A 24663-nucleotide genomic window follows, 5' to 3' on the forward strand; every position below is an offset into this window, starting at 1 on the left:
TAATGCTCTTGAGGAGTGACTTTATTCTCCCAAGAGTGGATTATTATAAAGCAAAGCCACCCATGTGCTGCTCTTTCTGCTTATGACTGTTTTCCTTCCCATTTCTCTACCATGCTATGATGAAGTCAAGGTGCCCTTTACCAAAGGTAAAACAGATAGTGCCGATAAAATCTTGGTCGTCCAGCTTCCAAATCCATGAATTAAATAATTATCTTTTCTTTATAAAGTATCCAGCATTAAGAATTTTGTTTTAGCATCAGAAAACAGACACAGTTTGCTCCCTACCGGCTAAAAGTTACTCCAAACCAATGATGTTAGGTTTGTTCACCCACGTTATTTCAAATGGCTCACAATAAGACTTGGCTCGTAGCAGGCGTTCTGTATCCTTTCGATGAATAACTGCAATGGGTTGGTTCTTGGCCAGTGTCTGAGGGCCACACCATCATTCACACACATGAAGAGTAGGAGATGCTGCCCTCGATGAAGTATTCACTTCTTGGAATCCAAGATTCGACCTCGCTCTTGGAGGGAGTCAGCGAACCCCAGCACACTAGAGGGAGCACTCAACTGAGGTCTGGGAACCAGATAGGTTCAGCCAGCGCCTCGCCTCAAAAAATGCGGAGAACTACACTTCCCAGAACCCTCGAGTGTCAAGTGGACTTCATTTCCCAGAGGCGTTAGCGGCCAACCCTGTTCCATCAACCCGGGATGCCTGGACCTTTGCGGCCGCGGAGTTTGCTGGTGGATACCTGACGCCTGGGGCTGAGGTAGCTTGCGGGCAGGGTCCCGACGCCAGCCTGCTGGCGGGCGGGGCGGTTCCGGACCTTCCTGCCTGAGGAGCGCGGCCCAGCGAGGGAGGCATTGCCCCAGAAGCCCCGAGCCTGGGGAGGTGAGCGGCAGAGGGCGGCGGGAGGCAGACCCGGGCCTCGGGAGGATGCGGCGCCCAGGCGTGGGGAACAGGCCCACGAGGTGCGCGGAGAAGCCTTTGTGGTTCGGGCAACACCCCAGCGCCTGTCCCCGCTAGCCGTCCCGCGACGTCGCCTCAGGCGTGTCAGGTGGTGCTCTTGGCCCGCCTTTGCGGCAGGCCCACCTCCTGCTAACCCAGGTCTGTCCACTGCGCGTTCCCTGCCCTACTCTGCCTTGCCCTGCCAGCGTTTGGTTTCCTGCCGGCCTCTTTGGAACGCGTGAGAAAATAAGCTTCGTCCCTATGGCTTCAGCACTGTGCGGTGGCAGACGTCGTGATCTGTCTCACCGAAGAGACGGGTGCAGGGTGCCCCTATGGCACAATTAAGACTGGTACCCAAGTTTTTGGTTTCTGCGCTTGACCCCCTTCCCTCTATAGGAAAACCACTGTTTTCCTTTTCTGAAACAGCTTTCTCTAAAATCTGGAAATTGATTCATTGAAAGGAGACAGAGGAATTTGGGTAGAAATTTTGGAGGAAAAATTGCAAGTTGCACAGTGAGGTTAGAGCGGATGCTCAGGGACCTGAATCCTGGCGCCATTCTCACTGGCTGTGTGAACTGGTGCACTCTGTCCTCACTTTTCTGATCTGTGAAATGGAGTGCTAGCAATGTCATCTGACTATGTGGAATTGAACAGTGTAAGCCTGTTGGTGCCTGGCACCTGGTGAGGCTCAGTGAGTCCCTGCTGCTGATGAAGTCCCATGTCTTTCTGAGTCTTGCTTCTGGAAAGCTACAGAGTCACAAAGAGTGGGGCCCTGATCCAGGATGGCCCCAGCCCTTTTCTCTGATTTTGTCCACTCCCAGCTCCTGACTTTCCTCTCTGGGCACATGGGGGTCTCAAAGAATTTCAGAGCTCCTGATTCTGAGGGGTGGAAAGCAGAGGGGGCTTTCTTGTGGTTCCTTTTTCTTCTCTTAGATCTGCCTTCTGGAAACTGCACCCACCCTGGGGAGAAGAGCCCAGAAAAAGGACATGGCTCCTGAGCAAAGGGAAGCAAGGTCCCAGGTGAGCTCATTGCCATCTCTGTTCTTAGTGGGTGGATTTTCCCCCTCCCACTTACAATATAACTTTTACCAGAACTTGGAGCACAAGTCCTTTGATCTTGGGGTAGCTGGTCCACCCTCACAGGTGGTGGATTCTGTAAGGAATACTGCCCATACTCACACATGTCTAGTGTACACTTTTTTCTTGTTAAACACGTTTTTCTTCATTAATCTCAGTCTATTGTGTGATTACTAATTTGATAGGATTAGATGCCACACTAGGGACAGAACAAACAAGCAAACCTGATAAAATTCCTTTCTGGCCCTCCCTTCTTCACTCATTCTTGTCTTCCTTCCTTCCCTTGGCAAAATGCTTTTTCCCCCCTACCTCTGAGCAAGTGTTTTGCCTGTTACCAGTTTTTACTCTCAGGTCAACTGATCTTGACCTGCCATTCTCTCCTCTGTGTCAGGAAACTAAAGGAGGTACCCCATGCAGGTGACATAACCTTTGAACAAAAAATAGCTATGTTGCAGGGCACACAGTGACGAGGTCTCTTTCTCTGAAGGCAAAGAATATACTCCTCAGGAAGCTGCAGGAGGTTTCCATGAGGATCTTGTGAGATGTTGGTGATAGAGAACCAGCACATGCTATGGTTGGGAAGTGGAGTCCTCAAGACAGACACCACATTTTAACTCAATTCCTTTGTTACTGTTTATGGGCCTTGGGCAAATAACTCCACCTCTTAGTGCCTCACCTATAAAATCAAAATAACAGCTATGCCTACTTCCTTGGATAGATGAGAGGATGACATGCGTTAGTACATAAAAAGTGTTTGTATCAAGGCTGGGCACATAATAATTGCTCAGTGTATGCTTATTGTGGTAGCTGAATGATATTATATTAATAATAATATTAATTTCATGGATAGAAATTAGTAAAAACTGGAGGTGGAGTGATTGCCTAGCTTTTTTATAAGGCCCTGGGTTTTATCCCCAGCATCATAAATTTTTTTTAATTATACAATGTTTCTAGGACCCAGAAAATACTAGGGTATTCTCTACTTATCTTCATCTAACACTAATTAACAGTTGGTATTTCTTGAGTGTCCAACATGCTGGGGAATGTTCTGAGGGTTTTGCATTTGTTATTTCTCATTCTCACAACAGCATGGCAGTTATCCCCTATATAATTTGGATCAATTATCTCCTATATAATATGATCTCTAAATGCCCATATGTTTAAGACGTGGCCCTTAACCTGTGGTACTATTAGGAGGCAGAGGAACTTTTAGGAAGTGGGATCTAGTAGGAGAAAGTTAGGTCACTGGAAGTGTGACCTGACTTGAAGCCCTTGAAGGGAATACTGGGACCCTGGCCTCCTCCTCTTTCTTTCTTTTTCTTCCCAGCTGTAGGATGAATGGGCTTCCTCTCCTTCATGTTCACCACAGGCCCAAAAACAACAGGACTAATCATGGACTGAAACTTCCAAAACTGTGAACCATAATAAACCACCTTAGGTGTTTGCTATAGTAACTGAAAGCTGACTAAAACATCCCCATTTTATAGACATAAGAAAAAACTGAGGCTCAAAGAAATCAAGTAACCCAAGTTCATTCTCAGGTACATCTGACCTTCAATCCATGCTTGGACCAGCCACTTCTCTGGTATGTCATTCAGAGTATGGACAGACCCAGCTACCTGTTCCAGGGACCCGCAAACATGGTGGAGTTTCATTTTCTGAGGCTATGGCCAGGACCCACCATTGTATGTTTCAGCTGCTCTCTTTTCTTTAAGTCTTTCCCATTCTATTCGGACAGGGCCAAATTGTTCTTCTGCAAAAAACTTTCTTCATCCCTGTGTGTAGGTGAATCCCCTTACTGCATCTCCCTATCCTCACCTGCTGCCCATGGGTTAGTACGGGGTGATGTGGTACGTAAAACTCAGTGACAGGAACTTTAAGACCAGAGTGAGTGCTGGATTCACAACTGGAATACTTAAGTTATGGTCTTGCTGCTCCCACTAGTAAAAGCATGTGATCTCAGTTCTTGGTTGCACTTGATTTTCCTTGTCTCTGAAATGAAGATTGAAGTAGAAGATGGCATATGGTCTTACCTGTCCTGCCAGTTTTGTTGTATTGCAGAATTAGAGATCTAACCCAGGACTCTTGCATGTCAGACACTCTACTGCTGAACTATACCCACAACCTCTACACAGCTGTCTTTCATTGTTCAAATCATTTAATGCATTTTCTTTGTGTACAATATGGATTGTAAATTCTTAGAGGGCAAAGATCATTTCTTATATTCCTTCCATATACCAATAAATTGTTTTTCTTGTCATATATTGCATGCTCATGGTATAAATTTCAGAGAATTAAAAAATATATATATGAATAGTAAAAGTCAGTTTTTCCCACTATACTCTCTCTCGCAAAATTACTAGGAGTGGCAGAACAGGGAGATTCCTCACCCACAGAGCAAGTAATGCTACAGAAGCAGACCCTGATAGGTGTCCTTTAATTCAATTTATTTTTTTTTTATATTTTTAGTTGTATATGGAAACAATACCTTTATTTTATATATTTATTTTTATGTGGTGCTGAGAATTGAACCCAGTGCCTCATACATGTGAGGCAAGTGTTTTACCACTGAGCCACCACTGCAGCCTAATTTAATTTAATTTTGACACTGTCTTCCTGGGGGTAACAGCTCTGAAAGACTTTCCCCAATTCAGTCAGCAGTTATGACCAACCAGATATTAATTAGTGTTCCCTGGCAACCCCTCCTTTATGAAATTGGTAGAGCAGTTCACAAAATTAATGAAACATGTACCAGCTTATTATAAAAATTATCACCAAAACAATAAAAAATAAGTTATCAGAAAGGATACAAATAAAGAGGTGCATCAAATGAAGTATGGTATGCCACCCTCAAAGAACTCTCCAAATCCTTTCTTTTCGAGTTTTTCTGGAGGCTCCATTAACATGGGCACTATATATTAAATCATTGGCCAACTTCACTATCAGCTCCTAGCTTTTGTCAGTTCTTAGCATACAAAAAGTCACTTGTCATTCATCACTTTTGAAGATTCTGTGGATTTTAGGAGCTCCATGTCAAGAAATGGAATGAAGACCAAGTGTATATTTCATGATATCACATTTTAAAAAAGAAAGTGAAGAGTCATTTGCTTCTACATCTAGAGATAACCATTGACAGCCCTTTGGTGTGTATCCATAAAAATCATTTTATATGTCCATTTATCTATGTGCATATGTATATGTATTTTATCTTAAATTTTTTATTCTAAAATGTACATACTGTATAATTTTAATCATTTTTGAGTGTATAATTCAGTGACATTTTAAGTGTATACATTCACATTGTTAAGGAACCATCATCACTATCCATCTCCATTGTAAATGATAACATAAAACAATAACTTGACTTTAAAGAAAATAAGATAACTTACTCTGAACCAAGTATGAGTGGCACAGAAACATGGATTCAAGTTGCCTGAATGACTTGTTCTGCTGTGGAAGAGATTACCTGAACTTATAGCCAAAGAACAAAAGTCATGAATCAATATTTTTAAGAAATATGTTGGTGAGGCCAGTAGGTAGGTGAGCTGTAGCAGAAAGGGAAAGTTTTTCCTATAGGTATTGACAGTTGCAGCCTTCTTAGCTTTAGGGTTGGTGGAGACTAGAGGTCTGTTAAGCCGTTAATACATTTTAAGAGGTTTACCTAGGAGAATGTTAGGTGAGATACAAAAGTTTAAGTAAATGACTCTTTTTCTAAGGCCATAATGTAGCCCAAGCTAATTTTGACTCTCAACCTGCAACTTGCCATCTCTCCATAATCAGGATGTTCTCAGCTGAGGTCAGTCTGCTTGATCTTTAATATAGATGGCACTGGGGAATAAAACTGACTGATTTATGTTATATGCATGTACAACTATGTCACAATAAATTTGATTATTATGTATAATTATAATGCACCAATAAAAATTAATTCAAAATATATATGTGGCTTCTTCAAAGAAATTCAGCTTCTTATATAGATTATCTCATTTATGTATTTCCTAACCCTATGAGGTAGGCGTTGAGAAGCAGATGTACAGATTGACTAGGAATGGAGTCTAGGACAACCACTGGGTTTGGAATTCCATTTCTATCACTGACCAGCTGTGTGACTTTTTAAGGACAGATTTCTTATCCTTTTCGTACTTTTTTTTTTTTTTTTTTTGGTAGAATGGGGACAATGATATTACCTTCTTAAGTTGTGGTGAAGATTAAATAGATTATACATAAAAGATTAACATAAAGCTTTAAGAGCAGTACTTTGCCCATAGAAAGCATTCAATAACTGACAGCTATTTTAATTTTTGTAATTACTATCTTCAATTCAAATAAGCAGACATTGCCTGTCTTAAGTTATTTAACCTAGTCTTCATCAATGAATATTTAGGTTTTTTCCATTTTTTGCTACTGCAAACACCATGATAAGTTTTCTTGTATGTGCAATTTTGTGTACTGTTCATTATAGTACAAATACAATCATTGGTAAGTTAAGAATATAAACATTCCCGGGCTTTGTAATACGTATTATCAAATCTGTCAGATCATTCTAATTAACACTCCCACTAATGGCCTTAATCCCTTTACACATCTTTTGTAGTGGTTAACACAAGGCCAGTGTGTTAGTCAGCTTTCCATTGATATTACAAAATACCAAGGTAATAAGCTTGTAAGGAGGAAATGTTTATTTAGGCTCATGGTTTCAGAGGTTCAGCCCATGGTTACTTAAGCCTGTCATTTTGGGCCTGTGGTAGAACATTACTTCATGACCAGAAGTGCATAGCAGAGGAAGCTGCTCACATCATGACTGTTGGAACATGGAGAGAGAGAAATAAAAAGGGGCCAAGGTCCCAAATCCCCTACAAGAGCTCACCCTATTGGCCTAACTTTCTTTCACTAGGCCACAACTCTTAAAGTTTCCACCACCTCCCAAAAGCATCTTGGGCTGGGAACCAAGCCTTTAACACCTGGGCCTTTGGGGGTCGCTCAAGATCCCAAGATATAGCAGCTACATTCATAATTCTTTCTGTTGGGTGTGTTTTTCTCACTGGATGAATATTCATTAAATAAAAGACCTGGCACCTCGAGAACCTTTAATAGTATAAACAGGATTTCATGGTAGCCTGTCCTTCTCCATTTTCTCCATCTATATGCTGTGTGAGGGCTGGTCCTGGGAGAGCTGGAATGGCTTGTTCTTACAGGTATCAGTGACTTTCGAGGATGTGGCTGTGCTCTTTACTCGGGATGAGTGGAAAAAGCTGGATCCTTCCCAGAGAAGCTTGTACCGGGAGGTGATGCTGGAGAACTATAGTAACCTGGCCTCACTGGGTAAGGAAATCCCCTCTGGACACAGTTCAGAAATTAGATTTCAGCACCTACTTCCCTGAATAAAAGCTGTTGGTCATCAAAAAAGTTTAGCTGAGGTTTGCCTTATGATTATACAAATCATATCTTTGTAAATAAATATTGAGAACATGTTCCTCTTACAGGTATAGAATTGCCCTGTGTTTAGGAATGGCGGAGGTGGTCTTGGTAACCATCACCTTCCTTCTATGTAATTACACATTAGAAGTTTCTTCATAGTTCAGGTATCATTTTCCCACTGTGATTGTTCTGTGGTGTGTGCAACTCTTGGCAGAAGGCTTCATCCAACCTCTGGACCTTCCACTTGCCTTTCCCATTTGTTTTTTCTAGGGGTCAGCAAACTTTATAAAAGACCAGGTAGTATAGGCTTTGTGGGCCACATGTAATCTCTGTAACAGATTGATCTTCGTTTTGTGTTTTTCTGAGTTTTTTTTTTTAATTTTAATTATTTTCTATTAGGAGGACTCCCATTTATCAAACCAAAGGTGATCTCCCTGTTGCAGGAGGGAGAAGATCCCTGGAAGGTAGAGAAAGAAAACCCTGGAGGCACCTCTCTTGGTGAGTGGGTGGCACAAAATATTACCATATGTTACTATTTATGTTTAAAGAATATTACGTGTTTGTGAAATATGCAAATAAGCACAGAGAGGAATTGCTTCAGGTATCAGTCTGGTTCAGAGGAAGGTGCAGCTTGTAGTGTGTTAATTGGGAAACTTCCTTTAGGGTTCTCAGGCCTCAAGAAGTTGATGGGGAAGGGAAAGCCCAGGCCCCTAGACATGAGCTTCTGCTTCTTTGCTCATAATCACTTCACAAAATGAATCTCTCTAGAGCTCTTTTTATTCTTTCCTGTTATTTCTGAAAAGGGCTGCATTTTATGTATTCATTCAACAAACAGTGTAATTTAAGGGATTATAAATAATTCATTCTAGCTGAAGCTGCAGGTATGAAAGAGACAAGGAAGACAATGAGATGGGAGGCTGTCTAAGGGCCACACTGCAAGTGCTTTGGTACGGTTCTAAGAGATTTGAACTGTTCCATGGATGACCAGAAATATTTGAAGAATTTAAGCAGAAGAACTTTTTTACCCCTGATATTTTAGAAAAATTGGTCTGAATCAGAAACAAATGTTCCTTAATAAAGGAATGGCTAAAGAAACAATGATGTGTCCTTACTCTGGCAAAGGTTGCCACAGTTTAGAAAGAAAGAACACCCTAATGTAGATGGAGCTGCAAGGCACATCAAGGAATAAAGCAAGTTACAAAATATCATCATATGTTACTATTTATATTTAAAGAATATTAGGTGTTTGTGAAATATGCAAATAAGCACTGAGAGGAAGGTTTGGAAAACACACAGAGTTACAAGGACACACCTTAACTGGTAACAGCAATTACTCTTGGAATGAATCTAATAAAAGGGGACTTTGTTTCTATGTAATGTTTTAATTTTCACAAAGAGAATATGTTCACGAAGTTCTCTTAATTAGAAGTTAATAAGAATGGTCTCTTAGGAGGCATTATTGAAGTGAGGCAAAACTAGAGTTGGAAGCCTCACAGAATTCATGGGAATTCAGGCAGGAAGCCAGTGGGCCTGGACTAGAGGCACCTGCTGTGAGGATCAGGGGACAGAGGAAGAGCCAGCTTGATAAGGGAGTCTGAGGAATTCAGTGTGGAATGGTTTTCATTTGAGATGTGAGTAACATACATGGGTAGAGGTTACAGATGGGCAGTTGTGTAAGGGAGACAGACTGGTTGGCACTCCAAGTAGAGGTCAAGGAACCCTCAGTTCAAAGGGGTAATTGCCACCTTGAGTTGACCAAGTAAAGGAACAGAGCAGAAAACAGAATCCTAGGAAACCAACATTTGAGAGATGGTTAAGAGAGAAAGGACTTTGTGAACAAACCTGAGGTTAAATTATCAGAAGAAAGAAACAGAAGAGGTGATTGTCATCCAAGAAAGGCTGGGGATCTGAGTTTGTGGAGGCATAGGAAGTGGTGTCAGGGAAGGTCTGGAGAAAGGTCAGTGTCAAGCAAGAAGAGTAGAAGAAACTGCAGAAGACAGCAGTGGAAACAGATCCTGCTGAGCCCCGGCCCTGTAACAGGATTTGGTCTGAGAATTGGAGAGCCTGGGAAGGGCTGAAGAGTTGTGAGTTTCCTGGAGCTGCACAGGTTCACCCTCCACAGAAGCAGTTTCCAACTGACTTAGGGAGCCTGAGAACATAGAGAGGAGACACATAGGAGGCTATAAGTCAGACAGTCAGAGACAGCCTCCCATGTCCCAGCCCAGGGAAGAAAGAGCACAGGACAGACTGCCTTGGTACAACAGTGCCCATGCTGGGGACTTCTCAATTAAGGTGACAGTTTTTGAGATGGAAACCCTAGTAGTCTATCTTTTAACCCTCATTTTGGAGAAATAAATGAATTCTTTGGAAACTGCCAGAAACCACCCCAACATAAACAGAGAGCTCAGATAGCAGGGAAACTTTGGAGTTAGGAGGCATCAATCTGGCTATTATATGAGGCCTGACTCTGGTGGGAAAGATCAGAGAAAGAGGAGAAAGAATCATAACCTGTGATTAGGAGAAATCACCTGCCTTGGGAGCTTCTGAAGGAGGAGTGAGTCTCCTTCATGAGTAAGTGTGAGTGAGATTAGACTGAGTACCAAGATTCAGGGCTGTTCAGAGAGAGGCTGGACACTCACCTCTCAACTCACCCCTTCTCAGCTTCAGAAGACAGCCTTGAAGGAAAGCTGTGAGTGATCACTAAGTACAATGAAGGATATCAAAACTATTTTCTGTGCTGTTACCCTCTACCCCATGGGGTGGACTTCCTCTTTTTGGTGAAAGGTAGACATGAGGTGGTAGTCCTAGGGGAGCTGATGTGTGGTGTGAATGTGTTACACCTCTGGTGGGGCACCCATGTCCCTGGATTATGGTGTCCTCTGAACAGCCCTTCCCAAAAGGAGCTCACTCCCCAAGAGCACAGTTGAAGGACCTGGATGTTCTTGGAAGTACCTACTGTTATAATTAACTTTCAGCCAGAACCAAAATCCTAACCCTTGAAAAACCAGTTACAGAAAAGCTCATGCTCTGAGAGCAGGATTCCCTAGAACCTCCAATAGCCTCAGAATGCACTTTTACAAAGTTATTTTTCAATTCAGAACTGTTAATAAATAGGAACAACGCCCCCCCCCCAAAAAAAAAAAAAAAACTTATGAGAAAAACAACCTTTGTCATCCCTGGCTTTCTACATTTAAGTTAAAAGACAGGAGGATATGGCTCAAAGGGTCTGCATCTCTGATTTGGGTCTCTTGCTTAGAATATGAACCAAAAGCATAATCATTTGAGGTTATGCTTTTCTAGAATAGTTGTACTAAGAATAATGGAGTTAAACTTGTTTGTACAGCTCATAAGTTTGGTTCCCACCCAAATGTAAAAATATTAGATTCCATGCAGTGAAAGATAATATTTTCTTCCCATTGTTTCCAATTCTTTTGTCCTCTCAAAGCAAGAAGCCATCTAAGATGGACTGAAATGCAGGGTGGTCACCTCGAGTGTTACCTGCTATGCTCTAGTGAGGTTTGCCTGGGTAGCATCTGCCTGAAGGAAAGGTGTCTTTTCCTGATTTGCACAAGCTGCTATACAGATTAGCAGCAGCCCTACCAAAGTGGCATGTAATGGTTTTAAAAAGTGACTTCTTATACAGTATCAGTGGAGTCACAATACTCTGCAGCCCTGTTTAATATGTATGAATTAGTGCTGTTGCTGTCCCCCTGCCCTCCATCAAAGACCCATACATGGGCCCTCTACCTCCCCCTGCTGCCATCAACTTCTCTTTCCTTTGTAGCTATCAAAAGGATCTTTTTAAAAAGTAAATAATGTCATAATGCTGCATGCTCAAAGCCTTTAGAGGATTCCATTCCATGGAGTACAATCAAGAATCTTCATTGTGGCCTTTTAGAGACCTATAATGGTCTAGCCTCTTGACCTTCATCTACTTGTTCTCTGCCCTTTATGCAAGGACTCTAATCACCCTGGCTCTCATCTCTTTTTTTTGCACTTACTTTTCCTGTCTGATACCCATTCTTTTTCCTGATGACCGCATGCATGCATGACTCATTCCTCATGTCCCACAGGTTTCTTCCCCTCAGCATGCTTATCACTGCATAATAGTACATATTTATATATGATCTGTCTCTTTCTTTGCATTGTTAGCTCCCTTATGAAGAATTGCCTCTTTCATTCATTCCCACTTCCCTATTGTCTAAAATAGTGGCTGGCCAGAGTAGACTTCCAGCTTTACAGTAAATGCAGAAATGACTAAGACTAGGTTAGTTCTGATGGACATAGAAAGAAGCAAGCCAATTCCAAAGATATCTGGAAAGTAAAAATAGGACTTAGAGATGGAATTGATAAGGAAAATAAAGGAGATGGAATTGTTAGGGATACTTGCTTAGTTGGTGGCTCGTTCTGGAAAGAACAAAATATCATTCACTGGAAGGAGATCGAGTATGGGAGATGGTATGAATTTGGTTTGGAATTAATTAAATTGAATTGTCTTTAGTTGGCCCAGTTATCCAACTGGAGATGTCAGGACTGAGTATGAAATGTAAATTTGCAAGAACCTGGTCCATAGAGGATAATTAAAACAGTGAGTGAGGTTAAGATAGCCTAGGGAGAAGGCTCAGGTTACAGTAAGAGGAAAAAAGAGGCTACGGTGAGCCACATTGAAGTCTTAGTGATGTTAGGTGGTAGGGGCAGAAGCATTTCAAGTAGTCAGGTAGAGAAGAATGAATCCATAGGGAGGTCAAGTATAGATGTACTGAAGAAGTAAATTGGCGAGAGTTTGGTACCACCAAAGGCAAGATGCATAATAGAATGGTAGCAGTATAAATAAGAAGTGGATGGATTTGGAATATATTATATGGTAGAATAAAAAAGTCTTGGTAGTTGATGAGATGATGAGAACAAGAGGCTGCCTCTTGAGGATTTGATTGAGAATAGTGCCATTTATAGAATCAGAGGATTAAACAGGTTGGATGAAGTGATCATGAATCTGGTTCTAGGCATATTAACTTTGAGGTGTCATTAAGGCATCTGAGTTGCTGTTTTGAGTAGATAGTCTGGAAGTGTGTGTGGCAAGTAGAGACTTTTTGCCTAGAGTATAAGTTTGTAATTGAAGCTAGCCAGTGGAAAAAAACAAAGAGAGAAAAGTTTGGTGGCCAGGAACTAAGCCCTAAGGAACTCTATGAATTAAAAGAGCAGGTAGAGAAAACTGATGGTACAAAGAAGATTGTAGCTCAAGAAAAATGAGCCACGACATGAAGCAAAGTATGGGGTCACCGTAGCTTAGGAGGAGAGTGTCCCAAGGAAAGCAAGGGATTGTTGTCAGGTATTGCTGGAAGTAAGTTAGGTGAGAATCGAAGAAAGTGTCTTGTCCTAGCCACATGGAGGTCTTAGTGGCACTAGGTGGTAGGAGCAGAAAGCCAGAGTGGATATGATGAAGGGTGAGTGAGAGGTAGCAATGGATAAATGTAGAATACACTACATATAGGAATATATTTAGATAAAAGTAGTGTGTAATACACCTTATTCTGCCCCTTTCACTTGGTGCATATTAAAACTCTTTCTTGTTCACTACACAGAGAGCTTCCTCATTCTGGGCTGGCTCTACGCCAGCTTTCTTCTCCACTGGGAAAACATCTGGACTTGATTACATGCAGTTTTGGGTAATGATAGCCAGCAGATCCACTTGAGATTAGGATTTTATAAATGTTATTAGCAGTGTGGGAAATTATTTAAAGCTATACCTTTATCAAGTGCCAATGTAAAGTTTTGATGTATTAAAATTAGAGTTAGCCCAAAGGTTCATCAAAGTAATCTAGTTGAATAAACTCTGGTGTGTACACATAGTGAAATTCTTTGCAGCTGTATAAAGAAATAAAGATGATCTCTGTAAATTCCACTGTCATCTAAGAAGGGGCCGAGGAAGTACAAAAAAAAAAAAAAAGTAGGTATGTTATATATGTACTTACAATTTTTTTAAAAAGATGGAAACAGGAAAAAAAGGATAAAAGCAGATCAATAAAAATGGTTTCATAAGGTAAAGGAAATAAGAGGATGAAGGGAGCAGGAATAGAATCTAGAATTGTTTTTAAGATATCTTTTCTTAATTTGACTTTGGAAATACAAAGACATTTCAAAAAATTATAAAGTAAAATTTAAAAATGAAAAAGTATCCCCCAGATGTTGAGAGCAAAATGAAACAAATGACCCTAATTGTGTTTCAGGTTGGTTAGTTTAGCAACATAGGTAATTATTTCAAATTCCTTTACATCACAGCAATTTCATTTATTTGTAGTTTATATCCTAAGGACAAAAATAATTACAAACAATAGTGTGCATTTCAGTGACAGCGATAAGTGTAACTTTGACACACTTATGCATGAAACAATTGATGTCTGAGATCTCCTGTAGCATAATTTATTGGAAGAGAGGTAAGGGTTTATATTATTGTGCTATGGCTGTAGAAATTACCACAGACCAATTGGCTTAAAACAACAGAAATGTATTGTTTCACAGTTCTGGAGGCCCAAAGTCAAGGTACTGGCAGAACCCTACTCCTTCTGAAACTGGGTTTTTCCCTCCTTGCCTCTTCCTAGCTCATAGTGTTGACAGCAGTCCTTGGTAATCCTTGGCTCCTGGCTGCATCAGTCCTAACTCCTCTACCTTCACATTGCATCCTCCTTTTTCTGCCATGAATTTCTGGAAAATGGCCAGATTTTGCCAGTTTCCAAGGACAGTAGTCATATTGGATTCAGGACCACCATAATGTCCTCATCTTAATTTGATCAAATCTGTAGAGACCCTATTTCCAAACAAGGTTACCTTCTCAAGTACTAGAAATTAGGACTGTAACATATTTGGGGGATGTGACAAATCAACCCATTATAATATATAGATGGAACAGTATTAGTGGTGGTTGAAACTTGTTTGAAGATTCATTGTACAATTTGCTCTTTTATATTGCTGCAAAATTTCCACAATTAAAATTTTTTTAAATTAGTTACCAACCATACAATTTCTAGAATGTTTCTCTTTTCCAGAAACATAAACATCTGGAGGGTGTTTACAAATGTGCCATTCTACCCTCTATCATGGTGATATATATAATTCCCTGCATATAGCTCCCTCGTTCTCTAATTCTAGAAACTTTGTGAGACTGCAAATACAAGCAACATTTTTATAAAAATGACTTGGATCATTTTATGAATCTGGCTGAAGAATAAGGTGGGGAAGCACACTTCAGGAAATAAATCTGGAAGGTTGACTTGGGTTCAAAGACTAATGATGACTTCACCCCCCATCTATCCTATGACTGGTCCTTTAAAGTCTCATCTTAGATATCAGAAAACTCTAAACAGTATCTGCATCCCTTGCCTACCTGCACCCACCACTATCTAAGGATAGTTTTGATGGTGGTCTAAGCTCATGTTTGCATCCGTTTCTACCTTGCGTGTTTGTTGTAGAAATGATCACATTATGTTGTAATTGTCTATTCATTTTTTCATTTCTATGCCAAACTATAAACTCTTTGAAGAAATTAACGGTTTCTTTTCACTACAGGATCTGTAGTATACTGTAGATTACCAGTACCTAGGTTATAGCCTAACACATACTAGGTATCTTTTAACTATTTGATAAATGGATAAAGTAAGGAGGATATGAATACTCTTTGAAATAGCAAGAGGAGCTTTCTGTATTAAGAAAGTAAATCCAGTGGGAAATAATACTAGAAAGGTGAGATACTGGGGTCAAAGGAACAAACTGAAGGTCAGAAGCAATAGTCACTGTAGAGTAAGAAAATTCTGATCTTGGGTGGATCAGTGATGGCTGTTGGAGGCCTTTCACCTAATGGATTTAAGAGAACTTGGTGACTGCCTAGACTTGAAATGCAGGGGAAAGAAGATTTCAAGATGAAACCAAAATTTATAGAAAAAAAATCATTGAAATAGTTATGATGTCATTTTGAACGGGGAAATGTAGGGGAAAAAAGCTTTGAAAAGGAATTGTTTTGGTAAAACCCAATGTTCAAGAACCAGCTGCGAAGATGGAAGGTGCTGAAAGATGAAAGAACAAGCCAGACTGATACAGGATTGCACCAAGTGCAATTTATTAAGGACTTACAAACAGAAGTGTGCTTTGGGTGGCAGCAAGGCAGAAAGATGCCCATACCCTGAGGAAAGGGAGTATATACTAAGCAAAAATGTCCTGTGTCTACCTGAAATTTACCTGAACTTTCTCAAAACTATTAACATGTTTAACTACAGTTAAGAAACAGTTCAGTGTCAGTGGCAGGCTAGAAAGAGAAAATTCAGGGTTGTCCTTCACATAGGAGGTGTGGGGATGGAGAGAAGATTGAAGAGACACTCTCAATATAGGAAGAGCCCTGGGAGGATAATCTAGACCTAGTGACAGGAACTCATCATGGCGGTGGTCATTAGCAAGATCATTCTGAGTTCTAAACTTCTAGCCTAAATTTTAACCTTATTCATGAGTTAGCTCAGGCCTGTGCTTGATTCTTGGAACAGAAGTTGAACTGCACCTTAGGAGACATACTTGTAGAGCTGTAGCAAATTCTGAGTGGATCATGAAGAAGTTAGGATGTCCTCAACTAAGACTCATATCTGTTTCAGTGGAAAATATGAGACTAAGGCATTGGCACTTTAGTGCTAGGATGAGTTTACCACAATTGATATGGACTCTTGTAGCAATAATTACTTTCATTACAAATAAAAATGTCCATGTCTCATTTTCCTTATTCTCCTCTAAACCAAACTTTCAAAAACATTTTCCAAGCTGGGGATGGAACCACCATTTGACCCAGCTATTCCCCTTCTCGGACTATACCCAAAAGACCTAAAAAGAGCAAACTACAGGGACACAGCCACATCAATGTTTATAGCAGCACAATACACAATAGCTAGAATGTGGAACCAACCTAGATGCCCTTCAATAGATGAATGGATTAAAAAAATGTGGCATTTATACACAATGGAATATTACTCAGCACTAAAAAAATAACAAGATCATGCATTTGCAGGCAAATGGATGGCATTAGAGCAGATTATGCTAAGTGAAGTTATCCAATCCCTAAAAAACAAATGCGGAATATCTTCTCTGATATAAGGGGAGTGACTCAAAATGGGATAGGGAGGAAGAGCATGAGAAGAAGACTACCACTGAATAGGGAAGAGAGGTGGGAGGGAAAAAGGGAGAAGGGGAGTTGCACAGAAGATGGAAGGAGAACCTCATTGTTATACAGAATACATATATGATGTTGTGATGAGAAAAAGAAAAAAAAAGTGTGTCACATTAGATTGGATAGAGAGAAAGGATAGGAGAGAAGGGGAGGAGTAGGGAGGATAGGAAGGGCAGCAGAATAGAATAGACAATATGATTGATGTATGTACATTCCATGTATGTATTATATGTCAAAATACATTCTGCTGTCATGTATGACTAAAAAAAATATAAATAAATCTTATGGTAAAAAAACATTTTCCATTTGATGTTTTTGCTTTCTCACTTGACATTGTTTCCTCTGTATACTCCAGTAGGACCTTGTTCCTTACTATTTCACTAAAAGCACTGTACTAAGCTCTACACGGCCTCCATCTTGCCCACAATCAGGGTTTTTAGTACTGAAGGTATTTGCCGCAATTGATCATTCACTCCTTCCTGGAGTACTTTTTATTCTCTTTGGCTTCTGGAACATCATACTGTCCTGATTTTTTTCTTAACTTCTGAATGTTGCAATAATCAAGTAATTTCTCTCCATTCTTTGTCTTTAAATAAAATCTGTATGCTGATATCTCCTACATGCATATCTTCAGTTCTGACCATTTCCCAGCTCTCCAGAATAATCTATACAACTGACTATTTCATTGTCTCCCTTCAGTGCCTACTAAGTCATAAGGCAGAGTTTTTGCTGTTACCTTATGAGCTAGAATCCAGAGTGCAAAATCTTACTGCTTTCTTCCCAGCACATGTACAAACCTATAAACAATGCCAATAAGCACAGGGGAAAGTGTTCCCAATACTCTAGGCCCAGATAAGGAATTAAAATCTGATTGTTTAATTTAGTATATCTTAGGTCGATAGGAACTAGGAAAACATTAAGCAGAGAATTTAAAAATTCTCTTTCCCTTATAATAAGCACCAAAAGTATGGGTGTGGGTGAATATAAAACCAGTCAAGGGGGATGTGCTATATGAGAAGAATTCAATACCTTTAGGAATACTATTTTAAAGAGGGAAGAGAAGAAGAGTTATTCATGAAGAAAACTGAGAAAGAGAAAAGTAAAATATATAATGTTCACTAAGCAGAAAAAAAATGTGTGAATGTGAGAAAAATGAGAACGCAAATGTCAAATAGGAATCTCAAACATAGTAAGAAGCAAGAATCAGCCAGGTATGGTAGCACATGCCTGTAATCCCAGCGGCTTGGGAGGCTGAGTCAGGAGGATCACAAGTTCAAAGCCAGCCTCAGCAAAAGCAAGGTGCTGAGCAACTCAGTGAGACCCTTTCTCTAAATAAATACAAAAAATAGGGCTGGGGCTGGGGCTCAATGGTCAAGTGCCCCTGAGTTCAATCCCTGGTACCTCCACTTCCAAAAAAAGAGAAGAAGCAGCAAGAATCCCTTCAAACAATGTCTAGCCCAGGGAAAAATGACAAACTACAAGCACAACCATTTTTCTGACAAAATTTAATATTTACTGAATTGTATTTTTACCAATTGAAATATTTATTAAATTCTGGTCTTTGCCATTTTTCATGTTCTCCCTGCTTTACATTTTTATATTCTTGCCTGCTGTTGATCTTGGACTCTTTTCAACCCTCCCTGCATAGCTTTTCTGGCTTGATGCACGAGCTGCCTTTCCAGCTCACAACCCTTGGCCTCATGCCTACATTGTGGCACCTCTGTAAATTAACTTGGTAATGCTGTGCGAACTGGCCCTCCCTGACCACCCATGTGCTGTCCTGAAAAGCAGTTTCTACAAGGGGCTTAAAATATTTGTATGTGAATGTATAATATATGAAATTAGCATATACAAATATCTAACATTCTATAAACTAGGAATATGTAAATAATTAAGAAAGATTAATAAAACAAGTTTTGTGTAGAATTGGGTTGCTATCAAGAGGATGTATAGGAAGATAGGATGTGCTGATCTGCTTATGAAGAACACTTAGAAAAGTAAAGTGATCTATAAGGAGAGAAATATAGAAAGATACATAATACAATATGTATGTATATACATACAATGTGTATATAGTGTATGTGTATGTATTTGTGTGTGTATATATATGTATATATATGTGGGTATGTATGTGTATAAACACTCTGGTAAGTGCTAGGATAAGGGGAACAGAATATGAAAGTTCAGAGTCAAGCAAGGACTCATAGAATTAGCTTTTGAATTCAATCTGAAGGATACAAAGGAATTTGGGCATAAAACAAAAGAAAGAAAACTTTACAGATCAGGAATACTTACACAAAGAAAAGGAATGTTGAGATGATACTTTAGGAGTTCTTCATGCGCTTTGGATTCTGATCCTAGACTGCACTTCCTAACTCATGTTCTCCTTTTGATATCTTCTGTCTCACTCTCTTTAAATGGGTTCATTTTATTCATTTTTTTCACACCTTGTACTTCTACTCCATTGATTTTTTTTCCTATACTGCCTAACTCTCCTATTTTTTTCTCTTCCTATATTTTTTGCCAGATACCAGGACCTTCTTTAATAACATCAATATATATTGGTTCCACATTTGATCCAAAGAGCTAACTTCTGTAATATTACATGAGTCACCTTCAATTTCTTTTTTTTTCCCCCTCCAGCATGGAAGAGCCATCATAAGACCACAAAGTCAACTCAAACACAAGACTCTTCATTTCAGAGATTGATAATGAACCGATCCAGAAGGAATGGACTTGGACCCTTGGACTTGAAATCAGAAAAATCTTGCATATATGAAGGCAAATTAGAGGAAAAACAGGATAAAAAGGAAATTTTTCAGATAGTTTCAGTCACCCACAAAAAAACCTTAATTGTAGAAAGAAGCCATAAAAATGTTGAATTTAGCCAGAACTTCAACCCAAAGTCAGTAGTTGTTAGGCAACAGATAGTTCCCAGAGAGAAACCACCACCAAAATGTGAAAAAAAAGGAAACACTTTGAAACATAATTCAAATTTACCTAATCAGCCAAAAATGACAGCAGATAAACGCTATCAATGTAGTATGTGTGAGAAGACCTTCATTAATACTTCATCCCTTCGTAAACATGAGAAAAATCATAGTGGAGAGAAATTATTTAAATGTAAAGAATGTTCCAAAGCCTTTAGCCAAAGTTCAGCTCTTATTCAACATCAAATAACTCATACCGGAGAGAAACCTTACATATGTAAAGAATGTGGGAAAGCCTTCACTCTCAGTACATCCCTGTATAAGCATCTAAGAACCCACACTGTGGAGAAATCCTATAGATGTAAGGAATGTGGTAAGTCCTTCAGCCGAAGGTCAGGGCTTTTTATACATCAGAAAATCCATGCTGGAGAAAACCCTTATAAATATAATCCAGGTAGGAAAGCATCTGGTTGCAACACATCCCTTCCTGGTCAAAGAGTTCATCCCAGAAAGAAGTCCTATTTGTGTAATGAATGTGGCAACACCTTTAAATCTAGTTCATCCCTTCGTTATCATCAGAGAATTCACACCGGAGAGAAACCTTTCAAATGTGGTGAATGTGGGAGAGCCTTTAGTCAGAGTGCATCACTTATTCAACATGAACGAATTCACACTGGTGAAAAGCCCTATCGATGTAATGAATGTGGAAAAGGCTTCACTTCTATTTCACGACTCAATAGACATCGAATAATTCATACTGGTGAGAAGTTTTATAATTGTAATGAATGTGGCAAGGCCTTAAGTTCCCATTCAACTCTTATCATTCATGAGAGAATTCACACCGGAGAGAAACCATGTAAATGTAAAGTGTGTGGGAAAGCCTTCAGGCAGAGTTCAGCTCTCATTCAGCATCAGAGAATGCACACTGGAGAAAGACCCTACAAATGCAATGAGTGTGGGAAAACATTCAGGTGTAACTCATCCCTTAGTAATCATCAGAGAATCCATACTGGAGAGAAACCCTATCGATGTGGGGAATGTGGGATGTCATTTGGCCAAAGTTCAGCCCTTATTCAACATCGAAGGATTCATACAGGAGAGAAACCCTTTAAATGTAATACTTGTGGGAAAACTTTTAGACAAAGCTCCTCACGTATTGCACACCAGAGAATTCATACAGGGGAGAAACCCTATGAGTGCAACACATGTGGGAAACTTTTCAACCATAGGTCATCCCTTACTAATCACTATAAAATCCATATGGAAGAAGAACCCTAGAAAGTAGATTTGCATGTGTAAAAGCCTTAAACCAAAGCTCATCAGAGAACACATACTTCAAGAGTGATGTAATAGATATTGAAAAAGCCTATAATCATTTAGTGCCCATTAGCTATCAAATCCCATGGACAATCTTGATTATGTAATAGCTAAAAGGAAAGCATTCATGCCTGTCACTTTTTAAAATAACCTGAGAATTCATAAGTGGAGACACTAACTTTGGGCATTTGTAAAATAAAAGGTGTTTGATTTTCCTCTTTCCTACAGCAGTGTAGTCTAGCTATCACATGTGATCATCATAAACATCAAGTGGGTAGGGATTTCTCTGGTTTTCTCATAAAAACACCAAACTCTACACTGGTGATATTTTTTATAACATTTTAGTAGCATATGAGTGAATGAATCAAAGAAATTATACATTTTTAATGAAAAGGACCAAAATAAAAGATTAAAATAAACTGTAAACTACCTCTCAGTCTCTGGGGTTTATCCTTTTCTTGTCTTAATGTCAAAATTGGCGCATGGATTTCATTTAAAATAAAAAAGATTTCAGGGGCTGGGATTGTGGCGTAGTGGTAGAGCACTCGCCTCGCACATGAGAGACCCTGGGTTTGATCCTCAGCACCACGTAAAAATAAATAAACAAAATAAAGATATTGTGTCCATGTATAACTAAAAAAAATATTTTAAAGAAAGATTTTATTAAAGAAAAGAAAGAAAAATCTGGTCTCTAGTAATTACTGTGAATTGAAAATTTCCACCTAATTTTTGTTTTAAAAAAAATTATTGTTTTGAAATCATTTATTATGAAAGTATACCACTAATATCTTGTGAGCTGTCACCTAGGGGTATTAAATACAAAATAGGAAACTATTTCAATTTTAAAGCTACTATGAGGTTTTTTTCACTAAAAAAATAAAATAAAATTTAGTCAGCCTCAGTAGTTTAGCAAGGCTCTAAGCAACTCAAAATCTCGAAAAATGTTTCTGTGGTGTGAATGCTGTTTCTCAAAATATTCTTATGTTGAAATTCTAACCTCTGAGGTTATATTAAGAAGTAGGGCCTTTGGGGAAGTGATTAAATCATGATAGTGGAGTCCTTGTGAATGGGATTTGTGCCCTAATAAGATAGTCCCAGACCTGGTGAGGTGGCCCTCATCTGAAATCTCAGCAGTTTGGGAGGCTGAAGGCCGGAGGATCACCAGTTCAAAGCCAGCTTCAGCAACTTAGCCAGGCCCTAAGTAACTTAGAAAGACCTGTCTCAAAATAAAGTTTTTTGAAAAAAGGTTGAGTACGTAGCTCAGTGGTTAAGCACTCCTGGGTTCAATCAACAGTACCAAAAAAATACAACCCTGGTGTAACTTGCTCAGCCCTTTAATCAGAGGATGCCATCTTTGAACCAGATGACCCTCACCAGACAACCCACTAGCACCTTAATCCTGGACTTCCCAGCCTCAACTGTGAGAAGTTTCTATTGTTCAAAGTTACCCAGTCTTGGATATTTTGCTATAGCAGCCCAAATAGACTGACATTAATTACTTTATAAACTTGGTGTTTTTCCCTCCAAATGCTAGTGATCAAACCTAGGGCCTCCTGCATGCTAGGCAAGCATTATATACTACCGAGCTCTATCCTGCAACTCAGTATTGTTTTTTTATCACTGCTTCGAGATGTGTACTATACTACACATTGCAAATTTTAAGAAGAAAGACACAGACCATCTTTCAAGAAACCATGGAGAGGGGAAGAGAAAGGAGTTGAGGGACTACCAAAGGAATATGGAAATATCTCTCAGTATATAACTGCTTGTTTTAACAGACAAAACAGTTTAATATGACAATATGTTGCAGTGCAAGAATGTTGTAAAATTTTGCACCGGATGAAAAAAGAGCTGTAGGGGGCCTGGAGATATCAAAGAAAGCTTTGCCTTGGCAATAAAGGCCTGAGTCAAATTTTGAAATGATAAAAACTCTTGCGAAAGTGCATTTCAAATAAGTAAACTACATATGCAAGACTACAGGTGAGTAATATGGCACATTAGGAAACTTGCGTGTAGAGCTAGTGAGCAGAAGAATAAAAGATGTTAAAGCCTGAGGAGAAGGCAGAGGCCACATAACAAAAGGCCTCATTTGTCATGGTAAGGAACTTGTGTTTTATCCTATAATTAATATTAGCCAAATGTGTGGGGCATGCCTGGAATCCCAGTGACTCTGGAGGCTGAGACAGGAGGATCACAAGTTCAAAGCCAGCCTCAATAATTTAGAAAGGCTCTAAGCAACTTAGCAAGACTGTGTCTCAAATTTTTAAAAAGAGATGAAGATGTGGCTCAGTGGTAAAGCCCCTCTGGGTTCAATCCCGGTACCAAAAATAAATAAAGAAAATTATATTAATATCAAGCAAGGGAATTTGTTCAGTAACAATGTAGAGAGGATCAATTTAGGAGGAGGTTAAAGAAACCTAGATAGACTGATGCCTAGAAATTTAGACTATTGTGATTCAAGTGATAAATGAATGAGAATACAAATTCAAGCAAGTGCTGCATGGATGAAGAATAGGAGACAAATAATCATTTATTAGAATAAACAGGGTTTTCCCAGGCAAATAGGAGAGGGTGTTGAGTGACAAGAAAGCTAATCTGGCCCACAGATAAGGCTGCTAGACAGATGTCCTATATTTAATGATTACGTCTTGAATCCTGTACTGTCAGGACACCCGCAATGTATTCAAAAATTTTCTTCCAATTAGTAAAAAATCAGCAGTTAGAGCTATTTTTCTGCCTCTGTAATTGTCATTTAAATCACCCAAGTAGCAACACAAGCCGAAATCACCTCTACAAAGTGATCTGAGCAATCCTTTATGGTGAAAGAGAACTGAGAATTGAAAGTACTTGTTTTCCATCTTAAAGAAAGGATAAGTTTTGGCCAAAGTTCCAAGTTGTAAACAAATAATTATTTATAATTAGATGTCCAAACAGCACACACGCTCCAAAACCAGGGCCAGCCTCATTCCAGTGGACCTCCTTCTGAAAGTTAGGAAGTTAATGCCAACCTCTAGCTTCTGAAAGACCATCATCAGTTTCATGCTTCTGGTCAACAATCAGCAAGGACCTCACTTCAGAAACCATGTTCCTGAAAGGACACTAGTCAATAGCCTATTCTAGTGACCACATTAAACAGTTGAAAAATCTGTCTATTCATAAACACTCCTGCTTCTAAAAATCCACCAATCCTGGACACTGAACTTCAGGAACCTTGGATAAGATCAGCTTTGGCTTTCTTCAGGGAGACTGTTCTTGCAAGTGCAACTCTCCCTTGCAGGAACACGTGAAGTTCACCTTTTCTGCCTATCAAGTTTAATTTATAGTTGAGTTTGCAAGTCTCAACCATTTCAACAGTTCAACTTACTGTTAATTTACTGTTAGCCTCATGAATGAGACTGTTAAATTCAGTATTTTAAATTCTTGCAATGATTGCTATAATCTATTTTATATTTTTTGGTAAGAACACTTAACTTGACATCTACCCTATTATCTATTTTTATTTGTGTATATTTGGATCCCAAATTCAAGTGCAAATTTTTTATTAATTTTAAAAACTTTGGGTTTCTGTTAAATGAAGGGAAAATTCTTTGAAGCTCTTCAATATGCAGTTGGTTATTTAGAATCAAAAACAATGACTAGTCAGATGTATACTCCAGCATACACTAATAGCTAAGCTAAGAGGTATATGATTTCCTCAACTTGTCCTATAGAAATGGATAATGTAACAAATTTCCTGATTTAAAAAATTCGGATGAAAATAAAATAATCACAGCAGA

At 39.3% G+C, this 24663-nt stretch overlaps 1 protein-coding gene across 1 annotated transcript; it reads left to right on the plus strand.

The window, feature by feature from the left end:
- Nucleotides 1-684: 684 nt before the first annotated feature.
- Nucleotides 685-21323, plus strand: LOC114084618 (zinc finger protein 354A). Its single transcript, XM_071612055.1, has 5 exons — nt 685-889; nt 1880-1966; nt 7219-7345; nt 7841-7939; nt 19284-21323. The coding sequence occupies exons 2-5, from the start codon at nt 1934-1936 to the stop codon at nt 20846-20848; spliced, it is 1824 nt and encodes a 607-aa protein (XP_071468156.1). The 5' UTR covers nt 685-889; nt 1880-1933; the 3' UTR covers nt 20849-21323.
- Nucleotides 21324-24663: the final 3340 nt, after the last annotated feature.

The sequence above is a fragment of the Marmota flaviventris genome, chromosome 5 (assembly GCF_047511675.1).
Source record: "Marmota flaviventris isolate mMarFla1 chromosome 5, mMarFla1.hap1, whole genome shotgun sequence".
NCBI classification, from domain to species: domain Eukaryota; kingdom Metazoa; phylum Chordata; class Mammalia; order Rodentia; family Sciuridae; genus Marmota; species Marmota flaviventris.